At 38.2% G+C, this 22,512-nt stretch overlaps 1 protein-coding gene and 1 long non-coding RNA gene across 3 annotated transcripts in view; one reads left to right on the top strand and one right to left on the bottom strand.

Annotated features, from left to right (window-relative positions):
- MTPN (myotrophin) overlaps nucleotides 1-11,861 on the top strand; it is an 81,834-nt gene extending 69,973 nt beyond the window's left edge. For both annotated transcript variants that reach the window (XM_077142732.1, XM_077142797.1), the window contains one exon: nucleotides 8,634-11,861. In XM_077142732.1, the coding sequence (XP_076998847.1) occupies nucleotides 8,634-8,720 (87 nt within the window). In that variant the 3' untranslated portion in view covers nucleotides 8,721-11,861. The remainder of the gene's footprint in view (nucleotides 1-8,633) is intronic.
- The window catches only part of LOC143668299 (uncharacterized), a 170,968-nt gene that overhangs the window by 15,118 nt on the left and 133,338 nt on the right, over nucleotides 1-22,512 (bottom strand). The gene's annotated exons all lie outside the window — the stretch shown is intronic.

The following is a 22,512-nucleotide window of genomic DNA, read 5'->3' as shown; positions in this document are numbered from 1 at the left end:
ATATAACTCTACTCTTTAATTCCTATAAGAGAATATAATTGAATAAGAAGTAGTCATACTTCCTGATAATGGACATGCAAAACATAAAGAGGTAATTTACTGAAAAAAAACGTAAATAGGCGGAAGGGAGGAGTATGGGAGCAAAGAATGGGGATGCTATTAAAGCTAAGTTAAATCTCTTTACATTAGTAAGTGTGGTAGTTAGATTCAGTTGTCACCTTGGCAAGGTGAAGATACCTAGTTATGTTGCTCTGGGCATGAGTCAGTGGTACGTGAACCTCATCTGTTGCTCATTTGCAGTCAGCTAGGAGGTGTGCCTGCTGCAGTGAATGATATTTGATTTAATTGGCTGGTGGTTAAATGAGAGAGCTCAGCATAGCACAGCCCAAGCAGCTCAGCCCAGGCCTTTGGAGATACAAAAAGAAATCATCCTGGGAAAAGTTGTTGTAACTCAGAGGCCTGGAGAGAAGGCCAGCAGAGGTCACCCTGTGCCTTCCCACGTAAGGAAGAACCTCAGTTGACAATTAGCTGCCTTTCCTCTGAAGAACTAATAAAATAAATCCCCTTTTATTAAAAAGCCAATCTGTCTCTGGTGTGTTGAATTCAGACAGCTAGCAAACTAGAACAGTAGGTTACAGACTTAGACGGTGTGATGGTTAGGTTCTGGTGTGAGTTTGGCCAAGTGATTATGCCCAGTTATCTGGTCAGACAATCACCAGCCTGACCATTGCTTTAAGGAAATTCTGTGGCTGGTTGATAAACCAGAAGGCTTTATTAAATTATCTGAAGGTGTTTTAAATCATCCGTCAGTTGGTTGCATCTGGACTGATTATATCTGTGATCAGGTGAGGCATATCTCCCACAATAGGATAATTCGGTCACTTGAAGGCTTTTAAGAAGAGAGACTTTTTCACGACAGCCAGCAAGCCTCTCCTGTGAAATTCATCCAGACCCTTCATCAGAGTTGCCAGCTTCACAATCTGCCCTCTGGATTTTGCACTCTTCCATTCCCATGGTTGCATGAGACACCTTTATAAATCTCATATTTACAAATATCTCCTGTTGATTCTGTTTCTCTAGAGAACCCTAATAACCTGATATTGGCAACCCCGACTTTGCCACCCTGTGTTCCTAAAAGTGGCAATGTAAAGTGGATCCCATTTTCCCTTAGGAATAATGTTGTAATTAAGGTTCTGTTCCAAGAACTTACCTTGGCTTCCTATAAATCCCAGACATAATAAGATTTTTGTAAAAATAGAGATAGAACAGTAGATCTCATAATCATTTTGAATGGTAAAATGATGTTCAGAGACTCAGAGTCTTTGAAAGGTTAGTAAACAAACAGATTTTGGTGCCAGAGAAGTGGGGTGCTTCCATTTGCAAATGTATTGACTTTTTAAATGGATAAGGGGAAGATTCTGGAAGAATTGTGAGGAACTTCATAGAGATGGCCTAGAGTGCTTTGAAGAGACTGTTGGTAGAAACATGGACTCTAAAGATCGATGCGGCCTTGAACAGAAATGATGCATATGTTATTGCAAACGGGAAGGCAATCCTTGATTTAAAGTGAAACAAAATCTTTCAAAATTGTGTACTGCTATTGGATGGAAGTTAGAATTTAAAGATAACAACCTGGATACTTAGCTGAGGAAATTTCCAAACTAAATGTGGAGAAGCTTATGGTAAAATGTGACAGGAAACAGATAAGCTGAGAACTGAACTCTTGGGTACACAGAAATCAGAAATTGATGGTCTGAAAAATTCTGGACTTCAGAAGGTGAGACCCCAGAGAATAGTGGCCCATGTGAGAATTTAACCAAACATGAAAGCAGCCAACCATTAAAGGACAAGCAAGGATTTGAGATGGAGTTGTCCAGAAAAGATCTGTGGAAAGTCCTTTTGTCTGATTGGTATGATCCCAGTGTACTGCATAAAGAGTGTTGCAGGATCTGTATAAAAGGGACAAATTGGAGCAAAAAGAGCTTCAGAGGCAGAACCATGGAAGCTAAAGTCTGAAGTCAAGAAACCTCTGACCAGGAAAGTGGACCCACCCAAGCACTTGGAGAGAATGAGTTTGACCCAAAGGCAGAGAGTAGGCCTTCCACCTACTTGCTCAGGAAGAATTGTGCTGCTTCAGGCCTTGGAGAGGGTGGAACACATTCCTTGGGGATTAGGGAGAGCCTGGCTACTACCACATTGTTCTGGAGGGGTTGAGCATGTGCCCCAGAAACAGCAGAGAGCCTGTGTGCAGCCCAATGTTTGGAAAGGGGGGAGCTGAGAAAAAGGTTGTCTTCCCAGTGTCCCCCAAGATTGCATTTGGAGAGAGCCAGGCCACTGCATAGGCCCTTGAAAAGGGTGAAACTGCCACTTTCTAAAGCCCCAAGGCTAAATGACTCTCAGACTTTGAAATGTAATGGAGTTTACCCTACAAGCTTTCGAAACTATTTGAGACATTTAACTCCAATTTACCTTTCAGTTTCTCCCTATGGCAATGGAAACATGTATCCTATGACTATTCCTCCTTTGTATATTGGCAGCACATAACTTGTTCTGACTTTCACAGGTCCAGAGCCAGAGAATTTTTGCCTTAGAACAGACAGTGCCTGTAACAGACTTTGATGAGATTTTGTACTTCTTTTAACTTTGTATTGTATTTGTACTGTTACTGAAATGGTTTAAGGCTTTTGTGATACTGTGATAGAATGAGTGTATTTTGCATTTGGAAAGAACATGTCTTTTTCGGGTCCAAAGGGTAGAATGTGCCAGTTTGAATCTGTTTTGTACCCCGGAAAAGCCATTTCCTTTAATCCTCATTCAGTGTTGCTGGGTGGGATCTTTTTTTGTTTGTTTTCATGGAGATGTGTCTCCACCCATTCACGGTAGCATTGCTTATTGGAGCCCTTTAAGAAGGAACCATTTTGGAAAGAGCTGATGGAGCCCACACAACCAGAGAACTAAAGGGAGATGGGGAAGGAAAATGCCCCCAGGGAAACCATTAGAAGAGAAAGCTAGCAGATGTTACTAGATGCCATTCCAGCTGAGAGAGAAAACCTGAATATCATTGGCCTTTTTGAATCAAGATATCTTTCTTTGGATGCCTACTTTGGACATTTTTATAGCCTTGCGTTAATTTGGACATTTTCATGGCCTTAGAACTGTAAATTCTCAATAAATTCTTTTTGAAAGCCATTCCATTTGTTCAGTGGTAGAATGCTCGCCTTTTATTCAGGAAACCCAGGTTCGATTCCTGGACCATGCACCAAGAAAAATCAGCCATCCCATTTCTGGTATATGCATTCTGACAGCTTTTACAAACTAAAACGTATGGTATAATACAAACCCCAGGGTAACCAGCAAAGAGTATTTAAAATATATACAGGGTGGGCCATGGTGGCTCAGTGGCAGAATTCTCACCTGCCATGCCAGAGACCTGGGTTCAATTCCCAGTGCCTGCCCATGCAAACAAAAGAAAATATGTACAGAAATGGAAATTAGAAAGAGATCGATCAGGTACATCACAAAAGATCAACTGTACAGAAAAGGAGGCTGCAATTAAGGAAAAGAGACCAAAAGAGATATGACATAAATAACAAAGGACAGAATGGCTGTACTGCCTTTACAGTAATAATGCTGCTTAAATGTTAAAGGATTAAGCTCCCCAATCAAACACACAGATTGGCAGAAGAAATCAAAAAGTATGAGATACCATTTCATACCCAAATGGCAACTATTAAATAGAAATACACAGAAAATTACGTGCTTTGGAAAGGATGTCTAGAATCAAGAATTCTCATTCATTGAAGGAAGGGATGCAAAATGGTGTAGCCGCTGCAGAAGACACTTTGGCTGTTCCCTCAGAAAGTTAAGTATAGAATTACCATATGAGCCGGCAATCCCACTTCCATGTATATACCAAAAAGATTTTAAAACAGAGACTCAGATATTTGCACAGCAGTGTCATAGTGTCATTATTCACTATGGTGTCCTCAACCAATGAATGGTTAAATAAAAGGTGTTTGTGTGTATATATATATACACACAAAATGGAATATTGTTGAGCTATAAAAAATAATGAAGTTCTAATACATGCAACAACATAGATGAGCCTTGAAGGCATCCTGTTGATTGAAATAAGCCAGACACAAACAAACAAATACTGTAAGGTCTCACTGATGTGAACTAATTAAAATAAGTAAGCTCGGAGTCAGAACCTGGTATATGCATTAACAACAGTCAGAGTAGGGTTAGGGAATGGGGACTTGATGTTTAAATTGTACAGAGTTTCTATTTAGATTGATGGTAAAGTTTTGGTATTAGATGATGGTGATGATACCACAACAATGTGAATGTAAATAGCAGCACTGAATTATATATTCGAATGTGACTAAAAGTGGAAAGTTTAGGTTGTATCTATATTACTAGAATGAAAATTATAAAAATATATGGTGATGATGCTGACAGTGATTCCATATAAGTCATGGAATGAAAGTGTTTAATGCAGTGTAAAGCAAGAACTAAGTGTTCCATTTGATATGATTTGAGGATTTAGAGTTTTAAATGCTAAATAAGGTATCAAAGTGCTAATTTTTTTAAATTGAATCTATAAACTTTGCATTGAAAAAAAGCTGCTTCTTATACTGGCAATTGAATCAGCATCTTCACCACAAAAGCCTTTTGTCAAGATAATGTCAAAGAACCACAGTAGAAGTTTGTAAGTTTCATTCTTAAAATGTTACTGATCCAGTTTTGGGGGTCCTATTTGGACATGTACTGATGTTATGAATAAAGCAAAATTAGGCTACCTGACCTAAGAATTAAGGATTACAGGCTGGTTGTTTCATGCCTGTATAATCTTGTCAACTTTCTAGCTATATTTAAACTATTAAGGACAGATATAACATGACTTGAATTTTTTTTAACATTCCCCTTATTCTAGCTCATATTATCAAGTAATATTTGATTATCTAAAAGTGTGATTTCTGAAGATCAATAAATTACTTGTAGTGCCTTAAAACTGTTACTGCCTACAATGACGACAGCTTAGGCTACTTACTTGTTCTTATTTACTTGGCCGTAGCAACCTTTAGAAAACTTTCTCCTGAATCTTGCTGTCTAAATATAGGCAAATCAATCTAGTTCTGATCCTAATTAAATGTCAAAATTGAAGGGTCTTCCATATTGAAATTACCTGAAAGTAATAGCACATTTTTTACAGTGAAGCTATTTCCACCTGCTAATGGACAACCTGTCCACAGTGGAAATGCTTTGATGATCTAACAGTGATTTGTCAAGCCCCTGTTCTCTGTGTAGTACTTGTCTATATTAATTAATTTAAACATTTATTGCCTGTTATTAGCCCTATACGAGAGACACTAGGAATGTAAAAACTATTAAGCTTGGTTCCTGCCATCAACATACTTTGTGTAGTTAAAGGGAAACCAATATGTAAAACAAAATATACATTTCTACTCTTAATTTTTTTTGTCTTCCTTCTCTTTTGTTTAGTTTGCTCCTTTTTCTAGTTTCTTACAGTGATTGCTAAGATTATTGATTTGAAACTTTCTTTTCTGGTATAGACATTTAAAGCCATAAATTCTCTTCTTAAATGCTGTGTTAGCTGCTTTCAATAACATACTGAGACTTGTTTTGTGTCCCAGCTTAGGGTCTATACTGCAGAGTTTTCCATGTGTACTTTAAAAAGAAAGTATATTTTGCAGTTTTTGGTTGGAGTATTCTGTTAATGTCACTTAGTTCAAGTTGGTTGATAGTATTGTTCAGGTCTTCTCTATGCTCATTTTCTATCTATCACTTATTGAGAGGGACATTGAAATCAGAAGCTGATATTTTTTAATTTTCTATTTCCCTTTTCAATTCTGTCAGCTTATGCTTTATATATTTTGGGGCTCTGTTTTTAGATGTTAAGTTTCTTTTGTCTGATTTATATATAGCCACTCTTTTATGGTTACTCACCTATTTCTAAAAGTAATACATATGTACCCATATTTAGAACAAAAGTAGAAGGAAACACTAAATGATTATACCAATTATTTCCTTGAAATATAAATCAAGGTGCCACTTTACTTTCCTCACCAAGCGCTGAAGATTTATTTGACTAAAGCTAGACTATGTGGACAGATGCTTACTGTTGGATTTTGAGTCTTGATTGGAAAGAGAAAGAGAGCTCTAATTCTTATACCTTATAGAATTATAAATTTTATTTTTATCTGTATTTAGAATTTTCTGTTTATAGATTTGTATGATAATTAAGAAAAAACATGATTAGTGTAAACTTAAAAAAAACTTTTCAGCTAGGTGGTTTTGGTTGCAAATAACAGAAATTGATTCTAACACATAGAAGAGGAATCTTTGGAAAGATGCAGTACTAGTCATAGAAACAATAGGAAAGCTGGAGGACCAGGTTGAGAAAAGGCCAAAATTATAGCATCTACAGGGCTCTATGTAGCAATAACTTCATAACCATCTCATTTGGTTTATGTCATGAGTCTAAATGAGCTGTACTTTTTTCTCTCTTTCTCTTTCCAAGCAAGATTCAAAATCCAGCAGTGAGCATCTGTCCACATAGCCTAGCTTTAGTCAAATGAATCTTTAGCTCTTGGTGAAGTGGCACCTTGATTTATAGTTCCAGGACTCCATACATTGGAAAAGAAATGAATCCCCGAAATGAAGTTAGGATGCTGTCATCAAAAGAAAGGAAATGAAGACTGGCAGCTAAAAACAGATGTTCACTGTAATATTTAATTTTTCATTAATGCATAATTATAGTTTGTAATCTTAGGCATCAAGAAGAACACCTAAATGAATAAGAAATCTTTTATTTTTAATACAGTGATCTCAGTTATTGTCTCTTAGACTATCTTGCAAGACTTCAAATTAACATTGAATTAAAGTTCTCACTCAAGATTTCTCTATCACTGGCTGTGTACTTCTTGTTCTCCATGAAGCAGCTTAAGTACCTACTTTTTCAGTGAGTGAAGCAATTAAATTTAATTAGAAAATAAGGAAATAGAGAATTTTATAGTGATACTGAGGAGGACTTTGTGATCATTTCACACTTCTTGGAATGTCTTTCATCTCTTCCCTGGTTCACCTAACCAACTTTTACTTATTTGTCAAGACTCAGCTCAAGCATTTCCTCATTCAGGAAGACTTTCTTCCTGGTACCCTCCTGCCACATCCCCTTCTCATTTACATGCCACTAGTCCCTCTGCATATCTGAGTTATTGCACTCATTCCCCTGTGCTGTATTTGTCTGTCTGTCACACTAGCCAGACTGGCAGATCCTCTATTGTTTTTTCTGGTTCTGCTGCCCCTAATACAGTATCTACACATCAAACATTGAGTATTTGTTGAATGAATGAATGAATTTGACAGAGAAAAGGGCTAAGGCATTCTTTATAGAGTCCAGGCTGTTTAAAGCATGGCACATGGTATGTTCGGGAATTGGTAAGAAATTCCGTATGATCAGAAAGTAGAAAGATTAATGTGATAAGAGACTGGTGAGCTTGATTAGAGTTGGTTTCTAAAGGACCATTTATGCCAAGTTTATACTTAATTCTGAAGACCTTAGGAGCTAACAGAAGAATGATGAGATTTGGCAAAGGGAGAAGGGGACACTAGAGGCTATGTGATATGTAAATATTGGTTGGAGCTGAAACTAGCCAAGAGAACCCTCAAATGGTGACATATGGTTCTCTAGGAGTTGAGGTAATTCCTCATGGGAGCAAAACATATATTTATAAATTCTTTCAGCTTATATTTATGGAACACCTACCATGTACTAGGTACTTTTCTAGGTACTGGAGATTCAGTGGTGAATAAGAATCTTTTTCCCATGGAGCTTTCATTTTAGAAAGGGAAGACAGTTTAAAAACAATATCAAGACCCAGTATACACCACATGTTCTCAAATCTCAAATTCCAAATAAAATGTTCCAGGGCAGTGGGTGGGCAACGGTGGCTCAGCGGCAGAGTTCTTGCCTGCCATGATGGAGACCCAGGTTCGTTTCCCAGTATCTGCCCATGTAAAAAGGTTCCAGGGTAGAACTCTAGGTTAGGCGTTCAGAACAACTTCCTTTCAGAACCCACATCCCAGTCATTTATGGCTAAGTTTTTGTAAAACTTTGTAAAATGACCAATATTGTACATTTTCTTAGAAAGTGTGTCTAAAATAAGTTTGTTAAGGCATGAACATTTATGCACTTTCCAAAAAGTGCTGGAAAGAAGAAAAACATGAATATTTCGTCAGAGGAGTACTTTCTTCTTTGGCAAAAATGATTTATTTCCCCCATTTAATGCTACGTAGGGCAGTTTCTTTTAAAGCTTAGTTCATTGGGTAGATGTATGATAGTCAATCCAGAGTTATTGCTTATGTTGATGAAAAGTGTGTGTTTGTTGTAGCCTGTCATTTCTGGTTCCTGAAAGAGAATATGGCATTTTTATGACTTAATCCATAACCCTTCCAATTTTCTTCCTTAATAGTATGGACTCCATTAGTAAAGGAAATTTCAATTCTTGATTTAAACATTAGCCTAAGCCAAGCAATCCAGTCTTAAACATTCTCTGCTCCCAGTTGTGGGCTCAGTTAATGATAAAGAATTTCTTTCTCCTTTCCAGGGTGCTGATAAGACTGTGAAAGGTCCAGATGGACTAACTGCCTTTGAAGCCACTGACAACCAAGCAATCAAAGCTCTTCTTCAGTGATGGATGGATGGACTGATTAACTCTTGAAGAATGACTCTCCTGTGGCCTCACACTGCTGCCTGTCTGTCTGTCACTCTCTATCTGCCAGCTTCTTCAGCTAAATACTTTACGAGGGGTGAGGGGAGAGAGAAATTCATAACAAATCAGGCTACCAGAAAAGAAAAATGTTTTGGAAGAGGGGAAAAAAAAAAACAAGATCAGGCTTTTACCAGGATTCCTGATCAAGTCTGCCTCTTCCATTTCTAATAAAATGTATAGCTTATACCCAAGGGAGAGCAAAGACAAAATATACCATTAGCATTTGACCTTATCAGCTCCCTAGCTAATTTATGAATTAGATTGTGTTAAAGGTCTGATAATATGAAGGCCAACTATACATATTTGGTAGCCTTAACTGTTCAAGCAGTAGTGGCTGCTGTAATGTAAACTTAGGGTGCTGAGATAAGCAATTAGCTGTATAGCCTTCTGCCTTAAGAATGCACTCTATTCGGGATTTCTTGGCATAGTTAAGAGCACTACCTGTGGTTGGTGACCAAATCTTTCCTCAGTGACTTTAAGCTTTACATGAAAGCTCAGTTAAGATGAGGAGGGGCACACTCCCAAATTGCTGGATGACTGAACTTTTGGATTTCCTCTCCCCTTTCATAGATTTCATGTATGTTTAAATAAAACTGACTAGTTTTATTTATAAAATCTTAAATTTTGGAAGTCTAAAGGAGAAATCATTCCAGTATGAGTATTTTTTTTTCTCCTCTAGATTCAGACATCTATATAACATTGAAACACTTTCAAACTCCTGCTGGTAGTAAAAGGGGATTTAAAAACAGAATCATAGCCATACACTTGTTTGTATCATATAAAAAGAGAGCAGTTGTGTTAGTACCAGTGGATATTCTTCATTTGCTGTTTGAATGGATTGAACTCAATTGTCTTTGGAGAATCAAAAAACCTTCTTTAGAATGCCTCTCTCAGACCCATCTTGGATACTGTTTATTTATTGCACCAAAGCTATCACTGGGGTGAGATTTACTATTTGGACAAATTTAACCTCATCCCTTCAAAAACAATACTTGTTAATCAGGTTTTCCTGAGTTGCTGATAACTTCTGCCAAACATCTGCCAACCCCCTACATAATGTATTTTGACTTCTTGTCTAAATCATGGATTGCATAAAAGGTGACACTTTCAAATTGTATTCTGCAGTCTTAGAATATAATGCCCTAAAATGATGTTCTTAAAACATGCAGAAATATTTGGACATGTCCCAAATGTTTATTTCATAGGCAGTGTTTATTATGTAATTATTAATACACATACTCTTAAATTTGGTATCTCCCTTTTAAAACATAAAAATTCCTTTGACTTGCCATCTGTATACGTTTACTAAAAATAATTAGGGTTTTTCCTTAGCCAAGTCCTTCAATAATTGAATGTTCCTCAAATTTTTAAAAAGGGTCAGTTAGGGACTTCTGTTCAGATTGTAGATGATAAGGAATTAATAGTCATTTTTTCAGGCAATGTAGCATTCTACAGCAGGGTTAAACTTATCAAAAACCATCAGCCTAGCTAATAACAAATCTTATTGATGGGTTACTGATTCATTGGTTGGCATGTGGGTTTACGTGTTGTGTTTTTCTCCAGGAATCCTTTTTTAACCCATAGTTTTTACACTCAAAACTAGCCTAGACCTATAATTTTCCTGACTCCAAGAAAATCAAAAAATAGTGGTTTTAAACACTTCCATATGTTTGGCTAATTCTGTTGCCTATTAGAGTTAGATTAAAAGTCAGTAATCAGTACTTTATTATGTCATTGAACTAAACTATGGAGACATCCTTATTAGAAACGGAGGGCACTCTGTCAGTCTGAAATTATCACTGTAGGACAACAAGGTGTTTTGATATTTTTGTTTTCACCTCTTAGCATAATGTTATTTTAAAAGCTTAAATTTTGCCCTTTACATAATTTCCACTTATACTTTCAAAATGTTTTGTTGTAGTTGGCTATTGCAGAGGGTGCACTGTCTTATCATTCCTAAACCTGGTCTGCTTTCTACAGTCATTGTGGTATATAAACCATATGATTGCTTTGTACAGTTATCCTGATGTTCCTTGTAATGCAGTAGAGGCTATTTTGCCTTCCCTCTTCTTTCTCAGCCATTTTGTAAACCCCATAATTATGATGCAATTGCTTGAGAAAATAACATATAGAACATAGAATAGACTGACCAAGATGGTTTAACTTTTTTTTTAACTAGGTTATTTATAATGTATTTTTGAACCACTTGGCAGAAAAAGTCACAACACTTAATGTTCATATTTTGAGTAAAGGAAGCTAAAACTATGTCTGCTTTTTGGTACTACATGCATTAGTGAAAGGTCAAGTAAGTTTTGTTCTCCATTGAAGTAATATTTAACATCTCAGAAAAATCTTGCATGTTCTGTAGTTTTGTATTAAATGAGTCATTTCATATGCATTATATCAAGTAAAAACAGGGTAATTTACCTGTTTATATTAGCATACTAACAGATTTACTCCTTGCAGCTTCACACTGGTATCTGTAGACTTAGAGTTCAGATTCAGCACCTGAATATACCCGAGTAGTTGTATGCATAGCACACCTTTCTTAAACCAGATGGGCACAGAGGACAGGTAGATAGGTGGCAGTGTATAGAAGCTGCAAACAAGTAAGCTCTTTGTTCACTGATTTCTTGCCCCATATAACGGATTTTAAATCAATATACACCTATTTGAAATTTTTTTCTTAATTACAAATAATACTTCATCTGAGCTGCTGTTTCCTTCCATGCAATATTATATACCCAATTGTGTTTATAAGAAACTGGTAAGAGTGCCCTCCTACATAAGCAATTGCAGTGGTTTGCATGCAAAATTTTAAAAATTGAATTGTTCTGATTCTATTTTATAAATGGAGAAACAATCATATCTTTCTAAGCAGTAATGGAAGAAGACTAGTGCTTTGTGCATTTTGATATGAGTTCATTTTTTCCACAATGTAATACTTTTGACACAATTGGGTTTTTCATATTATCCCAGTTCATGTACATCCGAATGCTAAATAATACTGTGTTTAAGTTTTGTGTTGCAAGAACAAATGGAATAAACTTGAATTGTGCTATAGCTAATGTGTCAACAGCATTTTTCTCCCTGAGTTACTCTCACCTTCCTTTTCCAATCTTCTCTACAACCATATGAGAACTTTGATTGGCTCAAACTTTTAATCTAACTTTTCCCATATATTCCATTTCAAAAAAAATAATAAATGGAAAGAAAATAAACGTATACCAAAGATTAAAGTGAAAATAATCTGTACTTACTACATATTGAAAGGTTTTGCTTTTGGTTGTTTCACTGTAAACATTCAATAACCCTCCTGACTTTAGTGAGAGCAAGGTGTAGTTTAACCACATTTCCCAATGCAGCAGCATCTTAATGGGTCATGGTAAGCCTCTCCAGTCTTTTAATATGCTCATTTGAGTTGCTGTATGTTCCTCTTGGAACTTCACCTGTAAAGAAGTCCAGAGGTGGCGGGCCACAGTGGCTCAGCAGGCAAGAATGCTTGCCTGCCATGCCAGAGGACCCGGGTTCAATTCCTGGTGCCTGCCCATGTTTAAAAAAAAAAAAAAGTCCAGAGTTATCCTAAAAGCAGGGGATGCCATGTCAACTGCAGTGTCCCAGCTAACTGCCAGACATGAGTGAAGCCATGTTGGTCCATTCAAGATAACTGCAGTTGCATGAGTGACACCAGGCAAGACCAGCAGAACTACCAACTGAACCAATCCAAATAGCACAATCATGAGGAAATAAACAGGTTTGGGGTAATTTTTTATGTATCAATTGACAACTGACCCACAACCCTAGCTGAAGGACAGCTACTGATGATGAATCAGTAGCATTGCCTAGGGACAAGAAAATGTACCTGGGTAGTAAAAGCAAAACCTCCAACAAAAACAATGCCTGTGAGATACTAAGCAAATACCATTAAGGGCCCAGGAGTTCCTTTACTGTAAACTCTTGAAGTAAAGAAAAATACAGTAAAAACTTTACCCTTCCTGTCTAGGAAAGGTTCAGTGCTGTACATAATGCAGTCTGTTTCTGTAGAATGCTTTTTTGTAACTCTTAACATCCTAGCTTTTTTTTTTCTTACCCTTTTGTCTTCTGATGATGAATGCAAGGGCTAGTGGGGATTTACTGGAATGAGCCAAGTAACTGGAACAAACTTGGTTGTAAGGCAGAACATTACAATAATATGAAAAAGCTGTGGCATAATAGCAATTGAGGGATGATGAGGTGATGGCATGGAGCAAAGGGGAGCCATAAGAGCTAATACTCACTGGAGGTTCCCACACTAAGCACTGGGTGAACATTAACAGCCTTCTTGCCAGAGGAGAAATCAAAGGGGTGGGGGCATGAGGGCTGTGTCTAGAGTGGCAGCAGCAACATGAGTCTCCTCACTTGCAGTGATTTTACTTCCTTCCCATGCTACCTCTCTCAGTTACAACCCTAGTAGTCATTTCAGAACAGCCCACAATGACTCCAAAAACCCCCAAAATACTTCCAAGTACAGGGGCAATAAGGGAGAGGAAAGAAAGGTCAGGAGAAGGAGAGACATGATTATGTGGGGCATAAATAATAAAACAAGCCCAATAGATCTAGATGCCTAAAAATCCAACTACAAAACAAATGGAGGCCATTTCAGCTCATCAATTTAACAGGAGCCATGAGAATAGTCCTCTAAATAGTTCATTCAGTCATTCAACAAACACTGACATCAAAGTATGTGTTAGTGCCATATTAGTACATGCTACTGGCATGGCTCCTGCTCAAACAGGGCTTACATCCTAGTGGGAGAAAGAGAAAAAACAAATATTCTCATAAATAAGTACAAACCCTGATGAGTACTGGGAAGGAAATAAACAAGGAGCTGGGCTATAGAACAGGATGAGGTGGCAAGAAGAATTACTTGCTATTGGAAGGCAAGAGCCTGGCTTATTCAGGTTTGTGCCTCTCATGCTGTTTGTGGATTTAAATTAAATGTCTTTGCCGCTGGTAAACTAAGCTCCCCGCAGTTGGACTTTTTTCACATTTTCAGTTTAGCTGTAGTGTAACATTGATGCAGCCTAAGACGGGATGGTTGGTGGCGAGTGGCATCAGCACTGAGCCCAGACAGGCCCTCCAGGGGAATTGCCTGGCACCCCGCTAATGACCCTGCCTGTAGGAAGACAGGGAGCAGTACTCCCCTCCATCTCTCCACACTGCCGTGCACTCACTAATCAAGGAGCAGCAGTAGGTCCCCAGCCTGATGGGTTCTGCTCCAGAGCACTCTAACTAGATTGCCCTAATGGGATGACACAGGGGACAGGAGCCCAGCTCTCTCTGCAGGAAGATAATAATGCTTCCAGGTCCAGGGAGAGGACGGCCAGTTCCTTGCTCGCTGAAAAAAAAAAAAAATGGAACCCGGTTCCCAGCCTTCATCAAACTGGGGAGGATATGCTTTTTCATATCTGCTTTTCTCACTAAGCATAGAGAAACTGGAGATGTGTTTTTCATCTTTTTTCTTATACCTTCCTTTGCTTTTTTAATGTGCCATATCCTATAGTCCGTCTCATCTCAGTAGCCATGATTTTAAATCTCATTTTGCCATTATGAACAATTCTTTTCATGATCACTATAATAAAGATCCCAATTAGAACCTGAACATCTGTCACCCAGTTGCCACTGGGAACTAAAGTTCATTCAGGAGGTATTGCTGTGGCTTGATAGTTTGAGGAAAAACGGAATTCTTCTCTGAGAATAATGAAACCAAATGCAAATATTTTAGTTATGTAACAAAAGTAGGTTATCCTTCAAAAGTTAAAAGTCTTTCATTTCAGAAGGTTAAAAGGATGTGACTTTAAAAGGAGGTCTTATTGAATACTAGAGAGTAAATACATGTTACGTCAGTGCAGAACATTTTCATTTTGTTGACATTTGTTTTTGCAAGATGCTCTGATCCCTATCTTATTATAATAGTCAAATACAAGATTTAACATGTCTGCTAAATTATAATGTGTTGAACAAAGGCAAGATATCTTTGGGTGCTATTATTTTTCTCTAGCCACAGTTATTTATTTGAGTTAAAGATTGCCTTGACCTTCCTGACATATTTTTAGAAAAGGATTATGTTCAGTTTGACCATTTCATGACTCCACTTGACAATCTTTTTTGCCAAAAATCACATCTATACTTTTAACCCCACTCTTTCTTTGTTATACTGTTGTGTCCTTGTTAAGGAAAAAAGAATACATGCTTTCAAAAGCCTATGGGCTAATGAAGTCAGAGAGAAGGGAGGAGAGCAGACCAAATATAACATGATGAACTGCCTGAGGTTTGACGAAAGCTGACCACTGAGAAGAAGCTGTTCCTTTTTCCACAGGCTGTGTTGTTCTTCCCCGAGTGCTCTGAAAGATACTGGTCCTTAGCATTTAGAGGAACTAATATCCTAGTTGAACTTATCCAGGTTTTTTGTGCTCAGTTGGCTGAGTGGAAAAGTATTTCCCAGATGCTAAGAAACAATTCTGACACCAATTACCAAGTCCCTTGCATCCATCCACAAACATATCCATCCAAAGGAGATTGAATAAAAAAATCCTCATTGCCCAACACAGCTTCCCTCCCCAATGAAGCTTAATGGATCTAATGAGCTACTATTAGGACCATCTAGGCTTCCAGGCAGAAATCTGAATAGCGCAGGCTAACCAGACTCAAATTTATACTGGAGTGAAAAAAATTTAAGGATAATCAAGCAAGAAGAAAGCACAAAAACCCCTGACATAATGCCAGCTTTGGAGTGCAGAAAGGTTATGAAATGATTTCAAGATGTTTAAACACAGAAAATGTATTTTGAATAAGCCACTGTGCTAGGTTTCAGGAAATCTAAAACCATCCTGTTTCCCATTCCAGCAAGTGAGTATTCAAGAAACAAGAATTTTAGGCCAACCTGAAATAGACCTCTTCTGTGTTCCCAACTCCTAAGAAGACAATCCCACACACACACACAAAAAGCCTGTCATGCCATCAAAAAATTAACACTACAAGCATATTGTGTTATGACAGAAGTAGAATCTCTAGTGTCTATACTTAAGGAACAAACAATCCTATTGGAGAGAAGAATTGTACCCAACTATAAGAGTTGGTACACAGAGACTTAACATCAATACAAGAAACAGCACCCCAAGAGCAAGATCAGGGGTGCAGGCAATAAGTTATCAGTTCACAGCTGGAATTAGCAATCACCTCTGGGTTAAGGACTTCCCATTCCATACCTGTCTTTCAATCTCACCCAAGGTCTGGGACCTTCCCTCCAACTACCATCTACATCCAAAATTAAACTCAATCTTCACTGTCTACCCATCCACCCATAGAAAGGAACTATTTCTTGCCTTCCAAATGAAATGCTCATTAAATTTAAGTAGTTGAATAGTGTCACAATGTAACTATTTTTAATCATGTAGGTTTAAAACTTATATTTCACCTCTGACTACTCTCTTAGCTTCATTTCCTCCTGAAATCATTTCTTCCACAAAAACCCTACTGACCTTGTTCCCACTAAAATGTCCTGTCACTCTACAAGTGTGTTTATTTTTGCCTCCCCTATCAGTCCGGAAGCCCCTTGAGAAATGGACTATGGCTCATTTTTCTTTCGCATCTCCCCCACGCGCACAAATACTCAAAAAGCGCTTGTCCATTAATTGGTCTAGTAGCCTTTGCACCTGCTTTGCCCTTGACCTGGAATAGCCTGGCAGGCTGTGAGCCATATGCAAAGTACTGTACTTTTTTTAACCTTTTTATCCACACTGCCTAGCACAGAGCCTGGCATTTCATATCCATTCAATAAATATTTAAGTTAAGTAATTAATTTTTAAAATCCAGGCCCCAGGCATATCTGTTCTAAGTCCATCTCAGGTAAAGCAACATCTGCCTTCTTTTTAAAGAACTTGCTAACGAAATACCTCAAAGATCTTCAGACAAAAGTGGTGAAGGAGAAAAAAAAAAATAAGAAGAAGAATCATTCTCTTTCTTCGATAGCTTCACTAATAAGTCATTAGAACAGCCCCAGGCCAGAGCCCCAGGCCAGAGCCCCAGGCCAGAGCCCTATTAGTTCCCTGAAACCAATGAGAGGCAGAACCTTCCTTATAGCCATCAGGCCTCCTGTTTATTAATACATGACAGGGCTTGTGCTTCTACTCCCGTTGTTACCCATGTTCCAGAGTCCTTTGAAAGTATAAATAAATGATAGCTGGCGGGTCTATTTTCCCTATGATTTTGTCAATGCTGAGAATCTTGACAGCTTTTCCAAGACATGATTTGCCACTACAAATGCCAAGTTGGGGGAGCTATTCTCCTTTCCCGTTCATAGAGATGCTTGGTAATTCAAAGTGCCAACTCTTCCTGACAGAGTCAGACACTAACGTACTGTCACAAGTCTCCAGGCAAGAGAGCTGTGCACTTTGCTTTATATATGACCCGAAGCCTTAGCAGGTGGAATACCTTTGCTCAGCAGGTAAGTAATTCAGATCTCTAAGATGCCAGCACCCAGAGATACTGCAGGGGCCACAGCATGACATAAGGAGGGGAGGAAGTGACTCTGGGGGTTTACACAGATATTCATAGAGTTAGGGAAGGAGCCCAAAGGATGGTTATTGTTCCCACTCTGCCTGCCTGCCATTACCCTGCTTTCCCCCTACCTGGACCCACTTCAACTACCCTACCCCATTCTCCAAAGGAGGGAATTTCCTTCACTCATAGATATATAGGTACTTTTTTGGCCTTGGTCTTTATATATATATATTTTTTATTGTAAACAACAAACATACAAACATTCTTGACATGGTTTCAATCATGGCTCACAATATCATTACATAGTTGCATATTCATCACCATGATCTTTTTTTTTAATATTTGCATCTCTCCAGCAAAAGAAATAAAGAAGAAAAAGGAAAAAACTCATACTTTTGGCCTTGATCTTGACTCTCAGAATACAAAATTCTCTGACAATCCACTGAGAGGATAGGGTGGAAGATAGGGATGTGGTGTGGGAGAGACCAACCTTAGAAAGGTGGTAAAAAAATCAAAAAAGGGAGTCTAGATTACCAGAAGTCTATAGTTAATTGAATGCACTTAAGAGAGATGAGAAGAGTAATCAATTAAGAGACCAGAATTACAGAAATAGAGCAAAGTAAGGGGCAAAATTTTGCTAGGGAACACATTGCAGAAAGTGGAGAGCTAGGCCTATAGTGGCTCAAAATAAGTCATTTAGGAGTTCTCTAGTTTGATAGTTATGCCAGTATTCTGTTCTAAGGTAATTTGGACCACAAACATCCAAAACACTTTGCATAGCCCCAAAAGAGACATACTTTCTATTATGAGAATGTTAAAAGGTAGGATAAAGGATAGATTTGACCTTCAAGAAGCATGTAAATTATGACAGCCCCTAGTGACCACCCCTTTCTCTTCAATGTCGCTCTGTTGCCCTCAGTGTCATGGTTGTCTTCAGCTTTTCCTAGACCTGCTTCATGGGGACCTGGCTTTTACCCACTGTACCATCCTCACATCACCCATAATCCAGGACCATCCTCTGACCACACACTCCCAGGAGACTGAACAACCTTCTAGATCCACACGCTCTTCCCTAAGGTAGATGAAGCATGGAAGGAGTGTGCGTTGCTTTGGGCCTCACAGGTTTCTAGGAGTCTCAGAATTCCGGTCACGGTGGCAGATGGGAGCAAAGAAAAACTATTTGGGGAGGGGGAAAAAATGTCCCTTTGTCATTGACACCCCAGGAGCAACAAGTACACCCGGCACCCAGATCTTTATTTCTAAATAGCATTCTCCAACAAAAGGAACCAGGGCTCCTTGAATGGAGTAAGAAACATACAAGATGATCCTGGAGCATCTTTTGGTGCCAGAAAGTAAGGAATTGCTCAGAAAAGATTGAAGGTATTTTGAAAGGACACCAAAACCAACTTGAAAGAGCTCCCAACAGTCAAAGTTGGGATAATTTGAGCAAACCATAAATAAACAACAATATTGTTGTGTTGTAATCTATAGAATAAAATAAACATGAGCCAATTCTGATATAAATGAGTAATTGAATAAATAAATAAATTAGCAATAAGGTGCAGCTCTTCCTCACAAAAGAATTCCAACTAACAAGTACAGAAGAAAGAAAGAAATACAAAATCACCATTAGAATCCCACAGCAATAATCACTATGAGCAAGATCCACCAATGGATGCTAAAATTAGTGGGCAAAAGTTTGAGGGGACACAGAATATTTGCATAATATAAAAAAGTATTTCCCTCAAGAATCAATGACATCAGGGAAACTAGTATCTTTGTAGTAGAAAATTCTTGAAGACATACCTCAACCCCATGATGGAGGTTAAAACCTCAGTAGTAAGACATTGACATCATGTATCTCCTGATAACACTAAGAAGGTCACATTATTTCTGAGATGCTCTTACCAAAAACATATAACCACAATCTAGTCATGAAAAAACATTAAACCCAAAATGAGGGATTTTCTATAAAGTAATCGCCCTGTACTTTTCTAATGTGTTAAGGTCCTGAAAGACAAGGGAAGACTGAGGAACTGTCCCAGATTGAAGGAGACTAAGAAAACGAGACAACTAAATGCAATCTGGGATCCTGGATAGGAAACAGCCAACGGACATTAGTGGGGAAACTGGTAAAATCTGAATAAAGCCTGTAGTTTACTTAATAGTATTGTATCAGTGTTAACTTCTTGGTTTAGGTTGTTGTACTGTGGTTAAAATGTTAACATTAGAAAAGCTGAGTGAAGAGTGTACAGAAATGCTGTGTGCTATTTTCTTCACTTTTCTATAAGTCTAAAATTATTTCCAAATAATTTTAATTATTTAGGGACATTGTTAAATGTCCCTTCATATCCCTCCCTGCCTAATGGTGGGAATAGAGAAATATATCGTGAGCTAGGTTTTCTCTTTTGGAGGGTGCAGGAGAAGTGAAGGGAGTAACTACACAGTTTCTCCACCCTACAAGAAGGAAAGGGGCAGGGGGCAAAAATCAGGAAGATTTAAAGTGAAGAGACATGTGGAGCACAGGCTTTGCAAGAGGGGAGCTGTGGGTTGGCCTCTTTCCAGAGTCCAGCTCAGAGGCAGGCCAAGAGCCCTTATTTTAAGACTGTCAGCTGTTTGTGTCCACAAAAGAGAAAGAGAGGATACTGTTCTAATGTCAACATCCCAGTGGACATCTACTGCTGCCTGTTCTCCCTCCCAGCTGGTAGATTCTGTGGCTCTAAGAGCTTTGAGGCTAATTATTGCAGGGATTAGCACCCAACAGGCTGGGCAAGCTGGATAATTCCTCTTATTTAGGAAGATGCACCATAAAATGGATGGCTCACCCCCTCCTCCCCTTTTCAAACTTCCAGCCTTTTGGCTCCAAGCTTTTGTTGTTGTTGTTGATTACAGCTACTTTTTGTTGTGAGCAATTACCTTGTTTCAGTATAAATGAACTCAGAAGACAGAAAATAACTTTTGGATGGGAATTGAGTGCTAACACATTGCAGGCTCCCAATAAAGGGCTTGCTGAATTAAACTGAGTCCCATTTCTCTGGGTTACATCCAGGGAACTTTTCTATACTTTGATTATGGTATTTATTGGTCAAAATCTCTCTTACCCACAGTGGCCAGAATAATTTATTAATTGCCAAGGTGAAGGGTAGCTGCAAAAGCTTCTACAGATACAGTCTTTAAAGAAATGACTCAGGTGGGCCACGGTGGCTCAGCAGGCAAGAATGCTTGCCTGCCGTGCCCGAGGACCTAGGTTCAATTCCCAGTGCCTGCCCATGTAAAAAAAAAAGAAAAAAAAAGAAAAAAAAGAAATGACTCCTCTATGCAAGATAGAATTTGAATCTTGGATTAAGAGTAAAAATAGCAATAACAGGAATTGTCAGCTTTTATTGAGTGTTTACTATGTGCCATGTATGTAAACCTCCCAACAACCTATGATGTAGTTGGTAGACATCTGGAAAATAGCTTGACCTAGATGCCAAGCCAGGCATCTGGACCGGAGTCCATGCTTTTAACTGCTGTACTCCATTTCCTTTCACATCCTTCAGTTTTGGTCCAGCTTTACTGTGAGATTTGTGGCAAGCCTTAAATTCTCTAAGCCCGTGTTTACCTGCCTATAAAATGAGGCTAATGACCGCATCTTTCCTACTTCAAAGGGTCAAGTATACAAGGGAAAACTTAACAAACGTTGAACGTAGAGATCACAAAGGTCTACGTTCTCCAAAATTTCAAAGATTCTATATAAAGCCCACCTTTGACCTCAATACAGTTAAATCAGAAATAAACCATCAAGATAATTAAAGATTGCTTTCAAGTTCATGTGCTCATAAATCAGACATGGGCTAAAGAAAGTAAGTCTTGTTAAAACAATACATACACACATACCCAAAATCTGAATCCTCAGCAGGAGTGGGTAAAGACGAAAAGCAGTCTATTTTTTTTTACCTCAGGTCTCCCAAAAAGGTCTGGACATTTTAGGAACCAGGAACCTCTAGAAGTAAGAATAGAGCTAGGTCTGAAATAGAAGGACTGGTTGGAAATGTGTTTAGGAAGCACTTAGATCTCCAGTTGCCTTCCCGCACTGCACAGCCAGGTGACTGCTGCTCACCTTCCCTGGTGGCAGCCTGGATGTGTATTTTCTGGAGGGTAAGCCATACAGTCTCTGGACAATGGTCAACAGACATGGTAGAAAGTGTTAACCATACTGTAAATGGAAGTTTCAGTGGAATCTTACACTAAATATTGATCCCTTTCTTCTCCCAGCCTTCTTCCCAAATTCACTTTCAAAATATGGGCAGTCAGGTTTGAATGCTTCAGGCAAGATCTTGAACAAGTTTTCACTGAAGGATCTCAATCTAAGGATTCTGAACAAAGGTTCCATAGGGAGATGGTACCACCAGAAGCCCTACTCATGGGCTCAGAGCTTCCAATCACTTTTGAAATTATTCATAGTCAACAGCCAACAACTGAAGATGACTAGATACTTGAGGAAAGCATTTTTTATAGAGACAAAATACAAACAGAAAATAAAAGCAACTTGGAGGAATCAGATTATCCAAAAGGAAAAAAAAAATTTTTTAAAGCAGTATACCCCTAAGAAAGAAAAATAAGAAGATATAGCAGCTATGAAATAAGAACAGGATGCACTAGAAATGGAACAATGAGAGGAGAAAAAGGAGCTCTTGGAAAATAAAATTATGAGAGCATAAATAAAAAGCCTAAGAAAATGTAAAGGAAGGCAAAAGAGATGAAAGGGGGGGCATAAAGAGGAGAGAAAAAAAGAATAAAGTAACAATAAAAATAATGAAATAGTCATAATAATAATATAATAGAAAAAAATTATCATATTCAAGAAAATTTCCCAGAACAGAAACACACGAGAAAGGGTACACCAAGTGCCCAGCATAAAAGATGAAAATAGGCCCATGCCAAGGCACATAATCATGAAATTTCAGAACACTGACAATAAATGGAAGATCGTCCACACTTACAAGAAAAAAAAAATTACTTATAAAGGGTCAAAAGTCAGGGTGACATCACTTCCCCACAGCAGCTCTGGAAGTTAAAAGATAATGGAACAATGTTGTCAAAAGTCTTAAGCAATGGTTTCCAACCTAGAAATCTCTACAATTATTAAAAACATTTGTATTTGTTCTAGTTTGCTAGCTGCCAGAATGCA

The sequence above is a fragment of the Tamandua tetradactyla genome, chromosome 1, assembly GCF_023851605.1.
Source record: "Tamandua tetradactyla isolate mTamTet1 chromosome 1, mTamTet1.pri, whole genome shotgun sequence".
Lineage (NCBI taxonomy): Eukaryota > Metazoa > Chordata > Mammalia > Pilosa > Myrmecophagidae > Tamandua > Tamandua tetradactyla.
The sequence above is the reverse complement of the archived record's forward strand: the minus strand, read 5'-3'. Positions and strand labels throughout refer to the sequence as shown.